The sequence below is a fragment of the Hydra viridissima genome, unplaced genomic scaffold (genome assembly GCF_058129835.1).
Source record: "Hydra viridissima isolate aposymbiotic clone 2 unplaced genomic scaffold, HvirCarnegie_v1 scaffold_9, whole genome shotgun sequence".
Taxonomy (NCBI): Eukaryota; Metazoa; Cnidaria; class Hydrozoa; order Anthoathecata; family Hydridae; genus Hydra; species Hydra viridissima.
Genome location: NW_028324308.1, coordinates 17,261,468 through 17,281,682, shown reverse-complemented (window position 1 = coordinate 17,281,682; position 20,215 = coordinate 17,261,468). Strand labels below are relative to the sequence as shown.

The window sequence follows — 20,215 nt, the reverse complement described above, 5'->3', positions numbered from 1 at the left end:
AGTTTTTCACATAAATATGAGGTCCTTCTAATGTTACAAGTACTTGAATCTTTTAGAAAGGACTTTAACCGTCAAGAAAAATTTGGAACTTCAGATTTTTACAATCTGATAATCCAATTTTTACTTTTAGTTCTGGGACAAGAAAATCCAGGATGTTCTTGTGTGCTGCTTGTTTGAAAGTGAAAAGAGGTTTGAAACAATCAATCAGAGTATATTTCCTAAAATTTTAAAAAGGGAAAATCGTTCTTAATTTCATTGCAATTTGAGTGATTAATAGACTCAAACCTGTCAAACGCAAAAAATATTCTTGTTAAACAGATATCAACCAATCCACGTCGAAGGTTAAATCCGTTTCGGTCTAAATCCATTAGGCCGAAGAAAAACAAAGTAGTCTACCAAAGAAAAAAAGATCAAATTTCACGAGACATTAACTTTGATTGATTGCAACCAATTTTAGCACTTTATCAATTAAAAGGTTGCGGAAGATTTTTAACAATAAAATATCAATCATGCTAACGACCATAGCTAATGACCATGTATTGTTTCCCATTGAACTATTTTTTAAACGAAAATAAAATACTCAAAACTAATGCTAAAGGCTGATTAAATGGATATTGTAAAGGGTTACTGTTAGGTTGTTAACTCTTGTTGGTTAACCTAATACTGAACAAACATAGGAGTTCTTAACTAGGTCTAATACAGACACAACTTGCTCCATGAATAGAGTAAAATATTTTTTTTATAAATTTTTATCAATATTTGAGTTAAATACATAAAGCTATTTAATTATCACTTGATATATATGATATTTAAGTTGTTAAAAAGTTATACAATATTTAAGTTTTTTTAAAAAAAAAGACAAAAAAACAAGTTTTTTTTGTTTAAAATGGAATAAATCAACAAAGAACTATTTATATAAGAATATTGTTTACAAGTGGGTTTTAATTTTGATATATATATATATATATATATATATATATATATATATATATATATATATATATATATATATATATATATATATATAATTTAAAATAGATAACTAAAACCATAAAGTATGACAAGTGTTATTGATGGGGTAAAATCTTTAATTTGGAATTCAACACCAAATGGTTATGGTAACCTGGGAACTAAAGGTATACATAGTTTTTTTAAACATTTTTTACACACACACACACACACACACATATATATATATATATATATATATATATATATATATATATATATATATATATATATATATATATATATATATATATATATATATATAATATATATATATATATATATATATATATATATATATATATATATATATATATATATATTTGTATAAATATTTATATTAATTTTTATAATATATTTGTGGTGGTTTCAAAAAAAATATTGTATATACGTTTCTTTTGTCTAAAGCTTAATTAAAGTAATATAAAATAAAAAATAAAGAAAATAATATTCTATTTTAAAAAAATTGTTCAGGATGTGTTAACTAAAGCATGCATTTATAATTTAAATTTTTATCAAACATGATGATAAAATATATCAATCAATAATATATAGTATCTGTCAATAGTATATGATAAATCAAAGTTGGCGCAGCAACAAACATAACTAGTATTTAAAATATCCTTTAAATATCTTTTCCATCAATTTAACAAGATTTTTGCAAATTTTGATTGTAAGTCTTCTCTTCTTTTTCTCTTCAACTTTTTCTTCTTCTCCATACGGTATCTAATTGCTGTTTTAGGTTACTGATTGAAGTTATTTGAATCTAATTCCTTGTCTATCCAAATAGATTGGATTGTGTTCAAAGTTGGTGATCAAGCTGACCAGGACATTTAATTTTTTTCTTTTTTCTTTTATCCAATATTTGATTATGCAAGGTGTATTGACACAAGCTGAATTTTGTTGCCACCTTTTTTCAATTGATTTGCATGTTTGCTAATACAGTTTTGCAACACTCTAGTATCTATGTAGGTATGTTGATTTGACCTGTAAAAATATTATTCAAGCCTATTTCATTAAAATTAAAGTAACCCTAAATATCAACACTTTCACCACCACCTTGCAACTTTGGTACTACAAAGCAATTAGTGTAAATATTCGGAAAAGATTTTAATCTTTTAACAACAAGTTATACTTTTCCTGTTTATTACTTTGAAGTAATATAACATAACTTCTTGTGAAAGATTTAAATCTTTTCACAAAAAGTTTGCTTTTCCTGTTTGTTACTTCAAATTTACTTTCATCACTGAAAGTAACATGCTTCCACTTTTCCATGGACAAAGCAATTCTCTCCTTATACCACCTTAATCTCTGGCTGTCATGATTGGTTTTCTAATAGCTGCCCGAGTACCAATATTTGTCCTAAGTAAAATTTTTCTGGTTGCTCTCATTTTTCACAGTTTTTGTTGAATGTTTTGGTAAGTTTATAATAACTTAACTTTGAATTAGCTCTTACTTGTAGAAACATAAGACTGTTCACTTGTTTTTCTTACCTTCCTGTTCCTGGATGACATTGGATGCCACCTGTTTAAACATTTTTGGAATATTTTTGACAGTATGTTTGGAAGTTAAAAATCTACGTGCTATTTATTTGTAGCTGATCCTGGGGCCATCCTTCATACATATTATCTGTTACCCATTATTAATTTCTTATTGTTTTTTAACCCATTTCTATGCATCTTAGTTTTTAGATCCTCTATTAATTCAATTGGCAATGGCCATTTAAACTTAAAAACTGGTCATCTAGAACTTTGTACGCCTTTTTTTGTTCTCGTTTTTTTTTTTTTTTTTTTTTTTTTTTTTTGGTATGATTTTTTCATAAATGTGTGATAAAAATGAATTGATAAAAAGGATTGAACAATAGAATTTTTTAGTGACGTATTTAGGGAAACAATTAGGAAGTATAACTTATTAGTGATGATTTTAGAGAAATATTAGGAAACAATTTTTCTGTCACGCAAAAAGAGAAAAGTTTCATCAAACACTTTTTTAATATGTTTTGAAAAAAAGAATAAACAAACAATCATGTGTCTAGATTTTTTTCACTGTTAATATAGATATGTGCATAATCAAATTTACATCACATGTCAATTAGATTAGAGTTGAGTTAGCTCAACCCATCTCAAAAACTGTATGGTGCTAAGTATATTTACTGCTAAGTATATTTACTTATTTGGATGTGTTACAGACAATATGAGTTCAGGATGTGATATTAATACTGTTCAAATTTTTGAGTAATTTAATTTTTTTATTAAATATATTTAGAGAGCTGAAAAAGTTTTACTGAGGCATCTCTGACTATGTTGCAGATAAATTTTTTTTGCACAATCAGGACCTTAGCATGGATTTATCAGATTTTAATTATTTCAAGAAAGGCATGGATTTATCAGATTTTAATTATTTCAAGAAAGGCATGGATTTATCAGATTTTAATTATTTCAAGAAAAAATTCAAAATTAATTTTATAACAAGCTTTAACAGGAATTAGTTAGAAAATTCAATTTAATGCTCTCATTGAGAATATTTTAAGTGAAATCCTTTAGATGGGTACTTTGGCTTATATGCAACTTATTCCCTCTTTTAAATCTACAACTTGTTAAATGTTTAGTTTTTGTATTTATAATAGGTTTCTATACAATAAAGAGTATTTTCAAAGAGTATCCCCATCCATAAAGAAGCAGAAAATTGTAGACCTGTACTTTGTTAGAATTTCTAAATAACAAAATGCAACATAATTGTTCCTATAATAGTTGTTCTTTTCAGTATTTTACTTATGATGTATTAAACATAAATTTACCAACTTATATATTTTTAAAAAGAAACTAAATGTTGCATTTTATAGTTAAGTTTGTAAAATGTCAGTTAAGACTCATTATCATTTCATGAGAGTCATTAAGATACATCATTGAATGTGGAAATCATGTTTTGGTTATGTTATGTATAAGTTAAATAATAATGGAAAAAGTAAGAAAAATCTTAATGTAAAAGTAATCATAATAATGATTTTAACAGAAAGAGAACACAATTTTTGGTAAAAAGAAAAAAAAGTGTTGATGAATGATATGATTATCGTCAGATAATTATACAATTACATATAACATGTATGTATGTATGTATGTATGTATGTATGTATGTATGTATGTATGTATGTATGTATGTATGTATGTATGTATGTATGTATGTATGTATGTATGTATGTATGTATGTATGTATGTATGTAATGATGTTTATATGATAATGATACTTGACTATTTCAAAAGCTTTCTAAAAAAATCTTTAAGAAATAATGTATGTAGAATTATTAAGTTACATTAGCATTCATGTCTCATTTAACATTTTAAAGTTACTAAACTTCAAGACATTAAAAAAATGGTTGTTTGTGCATCTGTTAAAATGTTGTTTCAATATGTCTTGTTACTTCTTTTTAAGTCTTTGTTCTTTATAAATCCTGTTTACATTACTTTGTACTATAAAAATGTTTTGTTACAACTTGTCTATAATACAGATTTTATTCATTACTATATGTATTGTTTTTGTTGTGCATTGTGTTTTCTCTTCATTATAATTGTTTGTATTTATTCATTATTTTGTTAACAGATATATAATCTATGTAGTTACATTTTTTAAAACAATAATATTCAAGTATTTGTTTAGTTACCATGACTTCAGACTTGTAACTCTTTTTTGTTAGTGTTAAGATAACCTTTCTGTGTTTTCTTCAGCTTTATTATCTTTATTGAATAGTGCCCATGGTTTCTGGTGATTCATCAGATGATGAATCTGAGGAGGAGAGTAATGGTACATTATGGGGTCATACACACTACAATATTGTTGTTGGTAGTGAACTTGGTGCTAATGTGCCATCATCTCCTATGTCTAATCCATCACAGTACCAGCCAATATTAGGTGGTCCTTTTTCTGCACTGCTTCCGAGTATGTGGCCTCAAGATATATTATCTCAAATTCAGCAGGTAAACTTTCTACTTTTAAAACAATCCTCTGAAAATAATTCTTTGTAACAAATTTTGTTAAGTATATATTTATTTTATATTTAAGTATGAAAAAAATATTATAGAAATATTGTATTTTTATTTTTTTTTTCTGAAATTTAAATCACAAAAATTTCAAAAAACTTGGAACAACATATATGGAATGATTGAGAATTTCTTTATAGTCAGATGATTCTGGAATGTGCCTTGAATGTGAATATGATGAATTTGGTTTTCGTATTGAACAAGGTAAAAAATAAATTGTTAGCATTCTTACAAATGTGTAAAAGAATATTTAAGTTTGACAAGTGACATTTTAAGTGATGAAGTTACAGTTGTTGTCATCATAAAGTTAGGCATAAGTTTGACAGGTAATATACTTGTATAAGAATAATAAAAAAAGGGCAAATTTTTTTTCTTTTTGTCTATTTTTTAATTATGAAAAAGAAATATTATCAATGTCTGTATTTTCTGTCCGCAAGATAGTAAATCCTGTTAAGTTTAGTGATGTTTGTTAATTTATAATCAATATAATAAAAATGTACTATGAAGCATCAAACTTTTGTTGAAAATTTTGCAAGTTATTAATGCTTAGCAATAAAATGATGGTTTTTTCTCTAGAAAAAAAAAAGTTAAACTTCAGAATTAGGAAGGTATTTTAACATTTTGCTATCTATAGGTGAAGTAATTTAATGCATTATAATTAAATTAAGGTTCTAACAAAACAGATCCTGATTCAAATTTCTATGGAGCATCTGAAGATCCATCAATCAGATTGCGATGGACTGCATACATTGAAGGACTGCAAAAGGGAGTAGTTGGTGATCTCACCTGGGACAAGGTAAAAGGATATTCTTTTTTATTTTTGCATCTTTAGTCTTGAACTTTTCAAAGCTTTATAATTATTTTAATGATTTTGTTAAAGGTCTCAGATTGCTTTGAACGAACTGAAAAACTCACAGAACTTATTTATGCTGGAATTCCTCATAGCATGCGTGTTCATGTAAGTTTGTTCTAAATATCTTTTTTTTGTTGTAAAATATACCCGTTGTAAAATATACCTGAGTAATAATTATCATTGTTATTCAAGTCTTTCATCTTTAATGGCTCTAATGTTTAGTTTTTTAGTAATTTATAAATTTAAAACTGAATCTTGAAAATTGTTCAAACTTTTTGGCTTTTTATCATTTGACAATTTTAGGTTTATTTGAGACTCATAATTTTTAGAAGGTTTTTTGACCACGACTGTGCTCTAAGACATGTACCAGGAAAAATCTGCACAGGCATTACAAAGGATATTTATTTAACTATTGTATTTCGATATTGAATGTTGTATATATTTTGAAAGTACATATATTATTATTGTTAAATTTCACTTAAGAAACTTTGTGAAGTTTTGTACGTGAGAGCGCACGCACTTTGTGTTTTACACTCGACATCAGCTTTTGCACAGTGTTCCGCTGAACTTTCTAGCTTCTTTTACATTGAACCTCAGTTTCTTTTGACAAGAGTCCAATATCTTTTGATAGGACGTAGTTTGGGGCAATTAGGTGGATTCCAGTTTAAAGTTGTCCCAGAGTAGTGATATGATGTTAAATCGGGCCAAAATAACGGGTTACCTGTGTGTGTTCTTAAAAACGGCAAAAGACGTTTCTTGAGGCATTCTTTTATGTATATTTTGGTGTTAAATGTTCTCGTAGTCACAAAACAAGAGCTTCTTTCACCACATTCACATTTTGCTTGCCAAACTAAGAATTCTTTAGCAAATTTTTGCATTCCAATGCATTTATAATTGGAATTCAGTTTCTGGCAATTGATTGCTGAATAATATTGGTGTCCTGGAAGAGATCGGAAATATGCAGCACAATAAGTTTCATCGTCAATAATCAAACAAGATTTTTTAGCACATAATTTTTTATAGAGCAGCTTTGAACATCGAATTGCGACACTTTCTTGCTTTTCTTCACGATGAGGAACTTTTTTCTTTTTATAAAATTTATAGCCAAAATTTCTCTTTACTCTTTTTACAGTGGAAGCACTTGTCTTAAATTTATTCGCTGAAGTTCGAACAGAAATCTCCGGTTTTCTGTCTAAGGCATTTTTCACTTTTTTACCAAGATCTCGTCTTACAAAACATTTATTTCTTCCATTTTATGATTTTCTTATGATTGTACCAGTGTCCTTAAATGGTTTCACAACGCTCTGCACTGTTCTCAAAGCAATCTGTAGCTCATTAGAAATTGTTTTGTTTGATGCACCAGGATTTTCAACGAGAAAATGCAAAAATTTTTTCTCACTTCTTATCTTGATTTGATGACATTTCGATTAAAACTAATTGTTTTAGTGACAGAGCTGTTTAAATTTTGAATAAAATTGATACAATGGCATTTTAAAACAATTAAAATGATGCACGGTTTCCGTAAACACCACATCAGAACTCGCACAGATTTTTTCTGGTACATGTCTTACTCAAGGAAACTTATCAACAAAGAATCACATCAAAAGAATTTTAATTAAAACTAATCTTTTTAGCTATGGCCTCGATTGAGTGGAGCATGTCGAAAGAAAAGGGAATCTGAGATGTCATATCGAGTATTTTTATTTTATTAAATTATTGTATTTGTACTTGAAATATCAGCTTTACTTTTGTAAGCCTTATTTTTAATATACATTACATATATTACATACATTACATGCATTACATACATTACATTGCATACATACATTACATACATTACAAGTTTGAAATAAATTATTTTAGAAAATCCAAAAGAATTCAGAGTCAGATGATTCACTTATTTCAAGCCAAATTGAAAAGGTAAAATGTTCTTAAAGTTTTTTAATTGATTGATTTAATAAAAAAAATTTTTATTGATGTTAACATTGGTTCTCAGGATTTATGTCGTACGATGCCTAGTAATGCATGCTTTCAAAGTATGGATAGCCTTGGAGTACCAAAACTTAAAAGAGTTCTGCTGGCAGTTGCATGGTTATATCCAGACATTGGTTACTGTCAAGGGATGGGAATGGTGCGATCCTATTTTGTGTTCTACTCTCTCATGAGTTTACATTACAAAATTGAATGAATAATGACAATTAATTTTATAGATTGTAGGAAATCTTCTTCTATTTTTGGAAGAAGAAGAAGTGTTTTGGATGATGGTTGCAATCATTGAAGAACTTTTACCTTCATCATATTATTCTTCATCATTAATTGGAGTACAAGTAAAAAAATTTTAGTTGTGTTATTTTTAAAAACTGTTAAAATAATATTTAAGTAAAAGCTTTTAGTAGAAATTAATAAATTTTGTTAATAGCTGAATTTAAATATAAAAGTAAAGGACATAAGGATAGCTATGTGAAATTAAATTTTTACAGGTCGATCAACGTGTTCTGCGACAGTTGATAGTTGGCTACCTGCCACTTTTAGATGAGTTAATGAAAGAGCATGATATTGGTGTGTTGATCAATTTAGTTATGATGTGATTTTTTTTTTTAATTTGTTATTCTTTAGACATTTGTCAACACTTTGAGTATTCTTATGCTTCATTTATTGGATTGAATTAACACAAACCTAGCAAAGCATATAATTAGATTTTATAAGTTGCTATAGATGTTTATAAAAAAAATTGAAATAGTTGGCTTTTTTTAATTCATAGAACTTGGTTTAATAACTCTACATTGGTTTCTTACTGCCATGTCTAGTGTTCTTAATCTCAAGGTAAAAAAAAAAAAAAATTTACTTAAATTGTTTATTGTGTTTGCTTATCATTCTTTCTATGCACATCAGTTGTATTTTTCCAAATCTTGATATACATTATATGCAAGATACAGTATACAGTATATGCAAGAGTTGGGATTAAGCAAACAAAAAATTTATATAAATTTAAAGTTGAAAGCATGCAGTTTAAAATTACTTTTTGTATTGATTTAGGTTTTGCTTCGTGTTTGGGATATTTTTTTTTATGAAGGATCAATTAGTTTGTTTAAAATTACTTTGGGTATGATGAAGTTTAAGGTAGCATTTCATATTAAATTTTGTTGAGTTCCACAAATCATAAAAATTTATCTAAAAGTTACCTAAGTAAATGAATAAAAAAAGCTTTTATATTTACATACATTACATATATTACATACACTACATACATTACATACATACATTACATACATTACATACATTACATACATTACATACATTACATACATTACATACATTACATACATTACATACATTACATACATTACATACATTACATACATTACATACATTATATACATTACATACATTACCTAGATTACATGCATTACATACATTGCATACATTACTGATCTGAATCTGTAAAACTTAACTTTTTTTATATTTGTATTGTTAATATAATTAGTTTCATGTTAGGAAATAGGTATTATTTACAAGTAAGTTTTTTATATTTTGACAGGAAAAAGCTCTTCTTACTGTAGAAAACTCTGCCCAAATATTTAATATGTTATCAAATCTTCCTGGAGAGATTGTTGATATTGATCTTTTACTGGAGTATTCACAAAAAGCAGCTGCCTCCCTCACTCAAATTATTTTAGACACTCATAGAAAAAAGCATTGCATGTTTCTATTAGCTGAAATGAATCAACAAGAAGATAATAAAAATAATAATATTGAGCTACAAGAGGTTAATAATATTTCTAAAATATTTTCTGTGTCAATTTATTTGTAATTATTTTGCTAAATTGTTGTTTCTTATGTTTATACTTTAAGTTTCTTTATCATTTACATTAAAGAATAAGCTTTTTCTACACAAAAAAATCGATGTATTACAATAGTATCTAAAAAAATTATAAAATCAATATCATAAAAAAGTTTGTAATAAAATTGTTATTTTCTGACAATTCTCTTTATATATTCATATTGTAAAAAAAATAGATTCACCGACGTACTAGACCACCATCAAAAAAATCATGGATTAATCTTGCTTTTGACATAAGCACAGCAATTTATCACAATAGTATTCTTTGTGGATCAGGAAGACGTAAGAATTTTTTTCTTAAGACCAAAACAGGAAGTTCTTTTTTATTAGTTGATTTGTTTATATATTTTATCTGTTTTCATATTCAGTACAGAATTATTCCTTTTTTTTTAATTCAGACCGCTTAAATGCAATTACTATGAAAGCAAAAAATGTTCTACAAACAGGTGCAAAGAAATAATTTAAATATTGTTTTGATCTTTGACTTTTACATTTTTCAATCAAAACTTTTTTTATTTTTAATTTCTGATTTTTTGTTATTTTCTCATTGTGATCTTTTTAAAATTCTAATTAAGTAGAAGTGCAAAGATAACGACGTCATATGTTATTTCTTTCAGAAATTTTGAGTGATCTTAGAGAGTCAGTTTTTTTGATTGCTCGTCATTTTGATTACAGGGGAACAAAAACAGTAAATACTAAATTTTTTTCTTAATAGTTAGTTAGCATGGGTCATGTTAATGTTGCATTATGTTATGTTGTCAATATTTATGTCAATAATTTTATATTATGTTATGGGTCAATAAAAATTATTATAAATTAGAATTGATATAAGCTAATATAAGTTGATAAATTATGAATGTCTATAAATTAGGAGCTTCTTCCTGATTACAGCGTTGAAACCTCTTTAAAGGACCAGAATATTCAAATTGAAAGGTAAATTCATTTGAAGATTTATTTTTTGTAATTAGAACTTTAAGTTGTTTCATTAGTTCAAATAAATATAACTATATAGTTTAATAATTTTATATAAAATGAAATTTTATATATGGGGGTTGGCACTACAATATAATACTTTTGGGATTTACAAAGTACTCCCAAATTACCATTCTTTTAATATTAACTTTAATAAGTGTTTTCTGTATACAAATGATCATGTGTGTATTAAAAGTTGTTTACATCTATTGTTTTAAGAAAACAAGCAACCTTTTGAACAAATAACTTTTTTTACTTTTTTTATGCCTAGAGTTACCTATACAATTAATGCCTAGAGTTACTGTATTAGCATAAGTTTATGTGGAATAAATTTCTGGAAAAAACTTTTTAACACAAATTATTATAAATTTCTTTCTTCGAAAATAAATTTGTAATAATTAAGCACATTAGGAAACCTTAAGAAATGCAGCAATAAGTTTTCTACTTCTGCAAATTCTGTCATTTGCTTATCTATTTGCTCTGGAAAGTATCAACATCTAGAGGATAAATACTGCCATTTTAATATCTTAGAGAAGTTTTATATAATAAATTTTTCTACTTAATAAGGTGTTTCTTTTAAATAAAACTGAGAGAAATAGTTAGATATAAATTTTGTGGCAACTATATTTTCAACATGAGAAATAATATTTCTATATTTTTACTATAAAGGCAAAAGGTGCCGATTTCAGAAGAACAGACTATTAATAGAAGATAAAGAGAATGAAAGTAAATAACTTTAACTATTAAATTGTTTTTAAAACTATGAAAATGCACTAAAAGTAAGCAATAAATTTAAACTAATAAATATTTTAAAATGGCACAATAAAGTTTTTCTTACAATTTTAACACCGCTTTCTATTTTAACTGATGTTTAAATTAAACACATGTCAATAAATAAAAGTTCAAAAAATATAAAGCAAAGTATAAATAAACCTGCTGCTAAAACTTGAGTTAAATTATAAAATTGATATAAAATTAAATTATAATCTTTGATTGTTTATTTAAATTTGATTTAAATTTGATTTAAATTTTGATATGAATTTAAAAATTAGTTTAAAATCTGATTTAAATGTTAATATTGGTATAAAATTTGAATTACATTTAAATATAAAGTTTCAATTTCAATTTTTGCTTTTCTAAGTTTCTTTTCTAACTTTTAAAAAAGCAAAAATAAGTTTAAAAAAATGAGAATTTTTTCTTATCATAAAATATTTTAGAATAAGTTTTACCATAATATATTTAAAATAAATTTTCAAATCATTTGCTGCTTATTATTGATAAAATTACTTCCTTTATGTTTATTTTGATCTCTAAGTTAATTTGAAAAAATGTTATATATAGGCTTTTTTATTTCTAAAATTTTGGCTTATGAAATGTTTTTATTATTCTTTGTCTTCTAATAGTTTAAAATTGACATTTTTGAAATGAAAATTGTCAATATAGCACAAACTATCTTTATGTAAAGCACTTTAAAATAGCAATATGGCTGTACAATACAGCAAAAATTATTATTTAGAGTGAAGCAGCGAAGAGCAAAGGGGTTGATTGATTTTGAAAGACACGAAGACGATGAGTTAGGATTCCGTAAAAATGATTTGATAACGGTAAACTCTTATGTGTTAAACAATTCATAGTTTAGCTTTTATAGCTTTGATGTATCAACAATAACAGTAACTTACAGTTCATATTAATGAATATATTTAACATAAAGTTTAGGATTTAAACTTTCTATATATTGGGTTAAGTGATGAGTTTGATGCTTAAACTTTAAGTGATTTTATTTCAGATAATTTCACAAAAAGATGAGCATTGCTGGATAGGGGAACTAAATGGTTTGCGAGGTAGGCTCTCTATTATTATCATGCTATCCTTACATATCGTACATCTTTTGATATCAGTTTATTTGTAATTTGTTTTATCTAATGAATATGTGTATTGTGTTTTTTAATCTTTTATGAGGTAAAATTCATTTGTATATTTTGTGAAAGTTTTTACTTTAAAAAAAATGAAAATATTTAAGGCTGGTTTCCTGCAAAGTTTGTTCAGGTTTTGGATGAACGAAGCAAGGAGGTAATTTTCTGTATTTTTTCATTCAAGTTCACAGTAATTAAATTAGCTGATGCCAACTTTTGTCTGAAAACCTGAAAGTCAAGTTGCATCACAGCTAATATAAAAAGATTATGCCCACATTTTTTAGTGATTTTAAAGAAAAGATGACAAAAGAATTTCTTGAGACTTGAAACTTAAAAGTTGTCTTTTTTGACAAAAAAAAATTATTTTCGTTTGATTTTAAAATTGAAAATGTTTCAGTTGTTAAATATCTTTCTCTCAAGATTCTGGTTTTTTACCTCACAACTCTGAGCACAAAAAAATTGGGCAGCCTGTGTAACCTAATACATCTCTAACGGTTTCTGTCTCATTTTCTCATTTGTCAACAAGTCTAGTTGAATTACTTGTTAAGAAATAATTTTTTTTCTAGAGATTAGATCTGTATAAACCCATAAACATATGAATTTCTATGTTCTAACCAATTCTAATTTGTAAATACACAGAGCAATATACAGATTAAAAATAATTATATCAGACTTTTATGCAAAGCTCACCATTGAATAAAAAAACATCTGATAAATGAAGCTAGTGAAAAAAAAAAGCGAAATAGAAATAATTAAGTATGAAAACTTAATCAGCTGGCTTAACTGCAAATAATATTCATTAATGGTTAACCGGTGTTATTTTAGCTGTAAGGAAAAATTTAAACTGCACTTTTTAGTAACATACCTCTCTGTTAGTTAAATATTGTGTTCTATTTCCTTATTTGTAAATTACTTCAACAATCAATTCAAGAAATATATTTTGTAACTTAAATATTAACTTAATTATTTGTGTTTATGAAAAGTTGTTGATGTTGAAATTCTTTTTATTGTACAGTATTCTTCTGCTGGGGATGATAGTGTTTCGGAGGTTGTTACAGATCTTGTTAGAGGAAAGTAGGTTTTTGTCTATTTTTTCTTCATAAGAAGTTTGTGCTTGTGCTACTTTTTTAAAAATATCAAATTAAAACTCTAAATAAGCATGAACACATAACTAAAAAACAATGCATACCTAAAATTTAACTAAAATAAAGTGCAACCTAAAAACTGTTATTGTTTTTAAAACTATGAAGTTGAGTGCTGCCAAAAGTTAAAGAATTGATGCTTAGGTTAAATTTTTAAAATTACCATCAAAGAGATTGTAAAAAAATCAGTTTTAGGAACTCTTTTTATATGACTTTAAAGGTATTCATTTTTTGCAGATTGTATCAGTCTTTTAAAAGAATATTAAATCATGGATTGAAACAACCATCTTTCACAGGCCATGTGCACCCTTGGCAATACATACAAGAGGTAATTCATTATAAAGTTAGTAGTAATGCTGATACTGAATTTTTTCTCATTAACAGTTTTTCTTCAATTTTAATGAAGCCTTCTGTTTAAGATCAACTTCTGTTAGACTTTTTTAAAACTTTTTTTGGTGATTTCAGGCAAGTAAGAGAGAGGTACAAAAAGACTTTCGGTCAGTTTACTCAAGACTTGTTCTCTGCAAAACATACAGGTGATACTTTACGCTGTTCATTTTGAATCTTTTCTTAATAATAATTCTGAGTAATTCTTTAAATGGTATTATTTATGGTGTTATAATGTTAGCTAAATCTAAACTCAATTTACTAAAGTTTAACTAGTTTTATTCTCAAGTAAAATATATGAAGACTTTCCTCAACGATCTTAAAGTTAACTTTTTATTTTATTTAATATTATCATATTGCCTTGGGCCATTCTAACTTAATGTTTTAAATTTTAATGGTGCTGAATATTACAAATTACTTGATGTTTTAATTAAGATAAAATTAGATTTAAGCTTAATTTTCTGATGATTATCAAAACGTCATTAAATTTAAAATAAATTCTTCTAGTGATTGACATGTAGTATAGTACCTATTCAAAACATAGGTATCAAGCCATGAAAAAACCTTATTGTGTTAAGCTTTAATGCTGCCAAGTGAACTACAGTAAACAGTTTTTAGTTTTCTATATGGAAAAGGAGGTTTTGTTTGTTTTTGGCTGCCATTTATTTCCTTTTCAAACAAATATTTTTCTATTCTTTGTGTGTAGACTAGATGAAGATGGAAAAATTCTTTCACCTGATGAAACTCTTTACAGAGTAAGTAGTTTTCTATAGAATTTTTAATTACTTTATAATTCTTATAATTAATTACAATCATTTTAGTAATAAAATTATTGAATTTTAATTATAAGATATTCCAAAAAATGTAAAGATATTATTCAAAATTTTACGTAAACATATTTTATGTCATAATTTTTTAATTAAGTTAATATGAAGATTTTGAAGCATGTTTTTCCTATCAGGAATATCATTTATCATCATAAAAGTCTTTAAAACTAAAAAACAGATTTTCAAACACTTTGTAATGCAAAATGAAGCATTTTCTATTTTTCCCATATAACATATTTTTTGTCAATCTTTTCAGTTTGGTATGGAATAGAATAAATATATCTAGTTGACATTCAAGAAAATATATCTAGTTGACATTCAAGAAAATATATCTAGTTGACATTCAAGAAAAAGATTAAAAATTAAACAGCCTACTGGATAATTGTTGTACAATTTTTAACCATCATTTTCAAACCTCTTAGTGCTTCAATAACTGCATTAACCATCAATTCACCAATATTTTCAGTAGCTTTACAATAGCAATAACAATTTCTACATTACACCCAGAAACAACATTTTTACAGAGTGCGCAAGAATATAGCTAATCTTCTTGGGCACTCTGTAAATTAAGCTTTTTCATTTTTTGTATTGCATATATATTCATGTATTTTTTCTGCAAACCTCTTTGATAATAGACCTTGCGTGCTCAATCAAAAGGATTTCAGAAGGCAATTGAAAGGATTTGAAGGATTCATGTCCTGTGAGAATAAAATCGATAGCAAATAAAAGCAAACATTTTCTTAGGAATGAAATATTTGTTTTTACTTCCTCGGTGACAAAAATCTTTCTATGACCAATTCATGTGATAACCCTTATAAACTAAAGTATTTTGAAATAGTTGTAACTATAAACAGTTAGAATACTTGAAAATATTGAAAACAAAGTTTACAATTGGTTAACAATATTACAAATTGATTTTATATTTTAAATTTTAGGCTGTGCAAGTTATAAATACTCAACACGATGCAGTACATTCAAATAATGATGCTAAGGTTTGTTTTTTAATTTTTCTTTATAACATTCTTTTTAAGTTAAATTAAAATTAAGTCTAAAAATCCATTCATTTTCTAACTTTTTAACACTTCAAAATATAATCCTAAAAATTCTCCATTTTAAGTACTGTTTTCTCATGAATATTGATAATTTCAAATGTTTTAAATATTTTAATATTTTAAATATCAGACAGTTGCCTTTTAATAAATCATTTTTATTTTACTCATTAATGGATATAGCAAAAAGCTATTTTTATATAAAAATACTCAGCAAAATATAAAAATATTTCTCAATAAGGTAAGTTCTAATAATATTTTAAAATAAACTTTTCATTTTAAGTAAATAACTGGCTTTGATATACTGTTATTAAGCATTAATAAGGTTATAAAAAACCAGAGGTTACCAAAATTATGGCAGAAAACATTTCTTCATTTGAGATATTCAAACAAAAGCCAAAAAGCTGAAATTTAGACAAAAGCCATGGAAACAATCAGTTACATTTGCTTTGTTAAAACTGTGTCAGTAGATTTAGAGTGTAATTAAAATTTGGTCAGGGAAATTGATGTAGAAATTCTTAGAATTATAAGAGGCATCAATATCTGAAACCAGTTTTTAAAAATACTAAGAATTTTTTTGGTGATGAACAGCCTGCTTTTTATTTAGCTTCGCTCTCTTATCTGTTATGGTCTAAAGTAAGTAATTGTCCCTGTTTTTTTTTGTTGTTTTTTTATTTAAAAGAGGATTGTGCTTACACTAATTTTTTTGAATTTTTTTGACCTTGCTTTAAAATTTGCTAATAATTTGCAAGAACATAAAAGGGTTTTAAATTCATCATTAATATATTAGTGAGCAAGTCCTACACTTGTGGTTTGAAGTTTTTTGCATGACAAAAGATCTTGCAGAGCTATGGTATGTCTTATGTTTTTAGTTTTTGTTACAATAAACAAAAAGCCCAAAGTTATCTAAATAAGTGAAGTGTTTAGTTTCCCTGTCTTTATACATGGATTTCACCCACACCAACAGCTACACTTATGCAGGTTATTTTCTCTAGGGCAAATGTATAACTAAATAACTAACAACACGAATTATTATTCATTTAACACCATAAAACATTCTCAACAATTACATTCTTCATTAAAATAACATAAGTATAGAGTCAAATGTTTTATACTTTAAAAAAAAAAACACCAAGATAAAAAAAATATATATTAAAAATGTTGTCTATTTGACCTTTGACAAGTGTAATAAACTTTATGTTTTTACAAGCTTAATTATGTTATTTTTTAGGTATGAGCCTTACTCATACATAAGAAGCCCAGGCTGGATTCAAATTAAATACGAGCTTTTGTAAGTAAACAAATGTCTATCATAACAATTGAATTGGCGAAATAACTATTATTATGTTAAGTTAACTATTTAATTAATAGTTTGCTATCTCAAAGTTGAATAGTTTTTTTAGAACAAAGAGGAATCTTAAAAGTATTAATCCAGTGGAAAAAAAAATATTTTACCAATAAAATATTTTAAGCAGTTGTTTTTGACACATTATTGAGCAATATTTGTTTGATTTTTGATTTTTTTCTTGAATTCTGTTTATAGAGTCCTTTCGAAGTTCTCCTTTAATCTTTCACTTGATTATGAAATAAATGAGCATAAAACTGTGAGTTTTAATTTGTTTTGTTTTTTTGTATCAGATATAAATTTCACATCCTGAAAGTAAAATAAGTATGGTCATGTTGAGTGTCCCACTAAAACATGACCATACTTATTTTACTAGTGAATTGTACTATATAAGATGATCTTTATCTTTGGCTTCTAAGTGTTATATTTCTATATGTGCTTATGCCTAAAAATTATAAAAAAACAGTGCCATTCATAAAAAACTTTGGTTTTTTTTAGCAATACGTAGTTTCTCTGCAATGCAAGTTTTTTTAAGCAATAAGAGGGTTCTTATTTGTAAATATAAAATAAAATTATCTTTTAATTTGAAAAAATAAAACTTCAGTCAAAAATAGAATGTTGGCATCACAACTATGTAAAGAAAGTCAAAACCGTTCAGAAATTTTGACTTCCTCTTTATAATTTTCATTATACTATCCTTGGCACCAATATTCAAATATTAAACTATCCTTGGCACCAATGTTCTAGTATATTCTGGTGATCATGGCCTTGATCATGGTCTTTATCATGCCTATTAATAGGCGCCATTTATTTGACTGATTCCTGTAGCCTCAGATAGACCGGTTAGACTATTAAAGAAGTACAGTTCATCTTGCTGGCTGAAGATTAGATGATGCTTTCACTGATCTGTAAGTTGCACACTTTCTTAAGTTCTACTGTTTGAGATTTCAGAGGTCTTTGGTCAACAGGCATGCTGAAGTATGTCTCGCACATAAATGCTTTCACAAAGTACTTTTTCACTTTTTCTTGATAAATTGTCTTCAGACGTAGAAAAATGTGTATGATGGGTGCAAGCAGTTCAATTGCACTTTGCAACCACTACTCACTGTATCCCTACTCAGCAATAGTAACTGAAATGTTGGCGTAAATCACTTTTATACCTCTATGGATACTGGGGGAAAGTTATTGAAAGTGCAAGAATATTTTAATTGCTTTTGGAAATCTCTCAGTTTCAGAGCATTTTGGAAGTTTACTTAGCACTTCACTTGAATCATGAATATTTTAGAAAACAGATACAAAACCAAAGTTTCTGTAGAAAAGTGGCTATTAGCTATTTACTTCAAGGGTAAGGAAATAGGAAAAAACACTTTGAATCCAATGACATAGAAAAAGTTTAACTTTGTTAAGCTTCTTTTTGTGTAGAAGTTTTAATTTTCTGTTTTTAAATTTCTTCTGTAATTGTTGTTTTTAAATGACTCGGAACAAAATCGTTTTAGAACACAACATCAATGAAGGAGGACGTCCAAGACATGCTTGTTAAACATCATTTGTTCAGTTGGGATTTATGATTAATCAAACGGTCCAGCACGGTTAGTCAGTTGATCCTGGTGTCATAAAGTTGGTGAGTTGCTCGCTCGTAGTCATTATGATTAGACAGTTGCTCTTTCGTGGCTGTTATGATTGGTCAGTTCAAAGGTTATTCCATCCTCAACATCGTCAAAAACTTCGAACTCGTTTCAAATCCCCTGCAGTTTTAACGTTACCGAAATTTTTTTTTAAAGTTTTCCATTTGTTTTTTTATAAGTTCATTGTTTATTTTTGTTTTTATTTGTTTATTCTGAAAAAGTTAGTAAATTTTTTTTCTCGCTTTCATAAAAATTTGTACACGAAGTACAAAATAGAATAAAACCCTATGTTATAACATTATTTTCTTTACATCGAATTTTGTTTTTTATTTCTTAAGATTGCTTTTTGCGTTTGTTGTTGTCGTTTTTCTATATTTCGTAGTATTCCTTAGTTTTTAAGAAAAATCTTTTTTAGTTAAGTTTTTCAGTTACACCATTAATTTATACCTGAAGTAAAATTCAACATTTTCTCGTGTTTTTCACGCGCGTATTAGTGTTTGAAAGTTTTCATTTTCGTTTAAAAATCATTTTATTTTTTATTTTTTACCTTAGTGTATACTTCTTGTTTTTTATATTTTATTTTTTTGTTCTTTAAGGACAGATGCAAATAATTATTATCTGTTGTTTATTTTTTTACTAGTTAATTTTATGACTATTTTATTTTTTTAATTCGGAAACTGAAGTCTTTTTTTGTTAAAACCTTTTGAGGCTTTTATCGATTTTGCGAGATAATTTTGCGTGGGTTTTTTTGTTATTTATAAAAAATTTATTTAATTAGGCTTTATATTTATTGTATGATTGGGAGTTGTGATATAAATACGCTATCTTCATATATGAATAAATTGTAAATACAAACTCTTCATTCCTTAAATTTTATTCTTTAACGTTCGTGAAGTTTTTGAAAATATTTCTTGAGTTTTAAAACGACTGACAGTACGTGGACGAGACGGATCGTGAGATAAGTTCTTATAAAAGTTGTGTCGCATTTATTTTTTAACATTTCTTTACGAAATATGAAATGTTGAATACAAAAAATTATTACATAATGCCAACAGTAAAACCAAACACTTTTTATTGGTAGCGTGACAAGAACATTTGCTAAATATAAGCAAAAATCTCAGAATTTGGTTATTTTCTGTCATCACTAGTCCTCACGAATTAAGTGCCATTAATTTTATATCTTAATGAAGCCATTCTTTTTTTCATTAAAACAATTAAA

The 20,215-nt window shown here is 26.4% G+C and overlaps 1 protein-coding gene and 1 pseudogene across 2 annotated transcripts; one reads left to right on the top strand and one right to left on the bottom strand.

The window, feature by feature from the left end:
- Positions 1 to 20,215, bottom strand: part of LOC149884326 (uncharacterized) — a 395,582-nt pseudogene that overhangs the window by 204,572 nt on the left and 170,795 nt on the right.
- On the top strand, positions 1,026 to 19,857 carry LOC145192938 (small G protein signaling modulator 3-like). Of its 2 annotated transcripts, XR_016455707.1 has the most exons (31): positions 1,026 to 1,136; positions 4,753 to 4,979; positions 5,183 to 5,246; positions 5,711 to 5,838; positions 5,923 to 6,000; positions 7,530 to 7,589; positions 7,759 to 7,815; positions 7,892 to 8,026; positions 8,106 to 8,222; positions 8,376 to 8,454; positions 8,657 to 8,718; positions 8,932 to 9,015; positions 9,434 to 9,661; positions 9,913 to 10,018; positions 10,135 to 10,182; positions 10,354 to 10,424; positions 10,608 to 10,669; positions 11,378 to 11,434; positions 12,225 to 12,312; positions 12,495 to 12,549; positions 12,729 to 12,778; positions 13,637 to 13,695; positions 14,001 to 14,091; positions 14,229 to 14,299; positions 14,857 to 14,905; positions 15,913 to 15,969; positions 16,634 to 16,662; positions 16,817 to 16,879; positions 17,258 to 17,317; positions 17,570 to 17,630; positions 18,868 to 19,857. XR_016455707.1 is itself a non-coding variant. In XM_090097990.1 (30 exons), exons 1-30 carry the CDS (start codon positions 1,058 to 1,060, stop codon positions 18,937 to 18,939), a joined length of 2,490 nt encoding a protein of 829 aa, XP_089954116.1. In that variant the 5' UTR covers positions 1,026 to 1,057; the 3' UTR covers positions 18,940 to 19,857. The 2 variants fall into 2 exon arrangements, 1 of the variants encoding a protein (XP_089954116.1); XM_090097990.1 differs by lacking the exon at positions 11,378 to 11,434.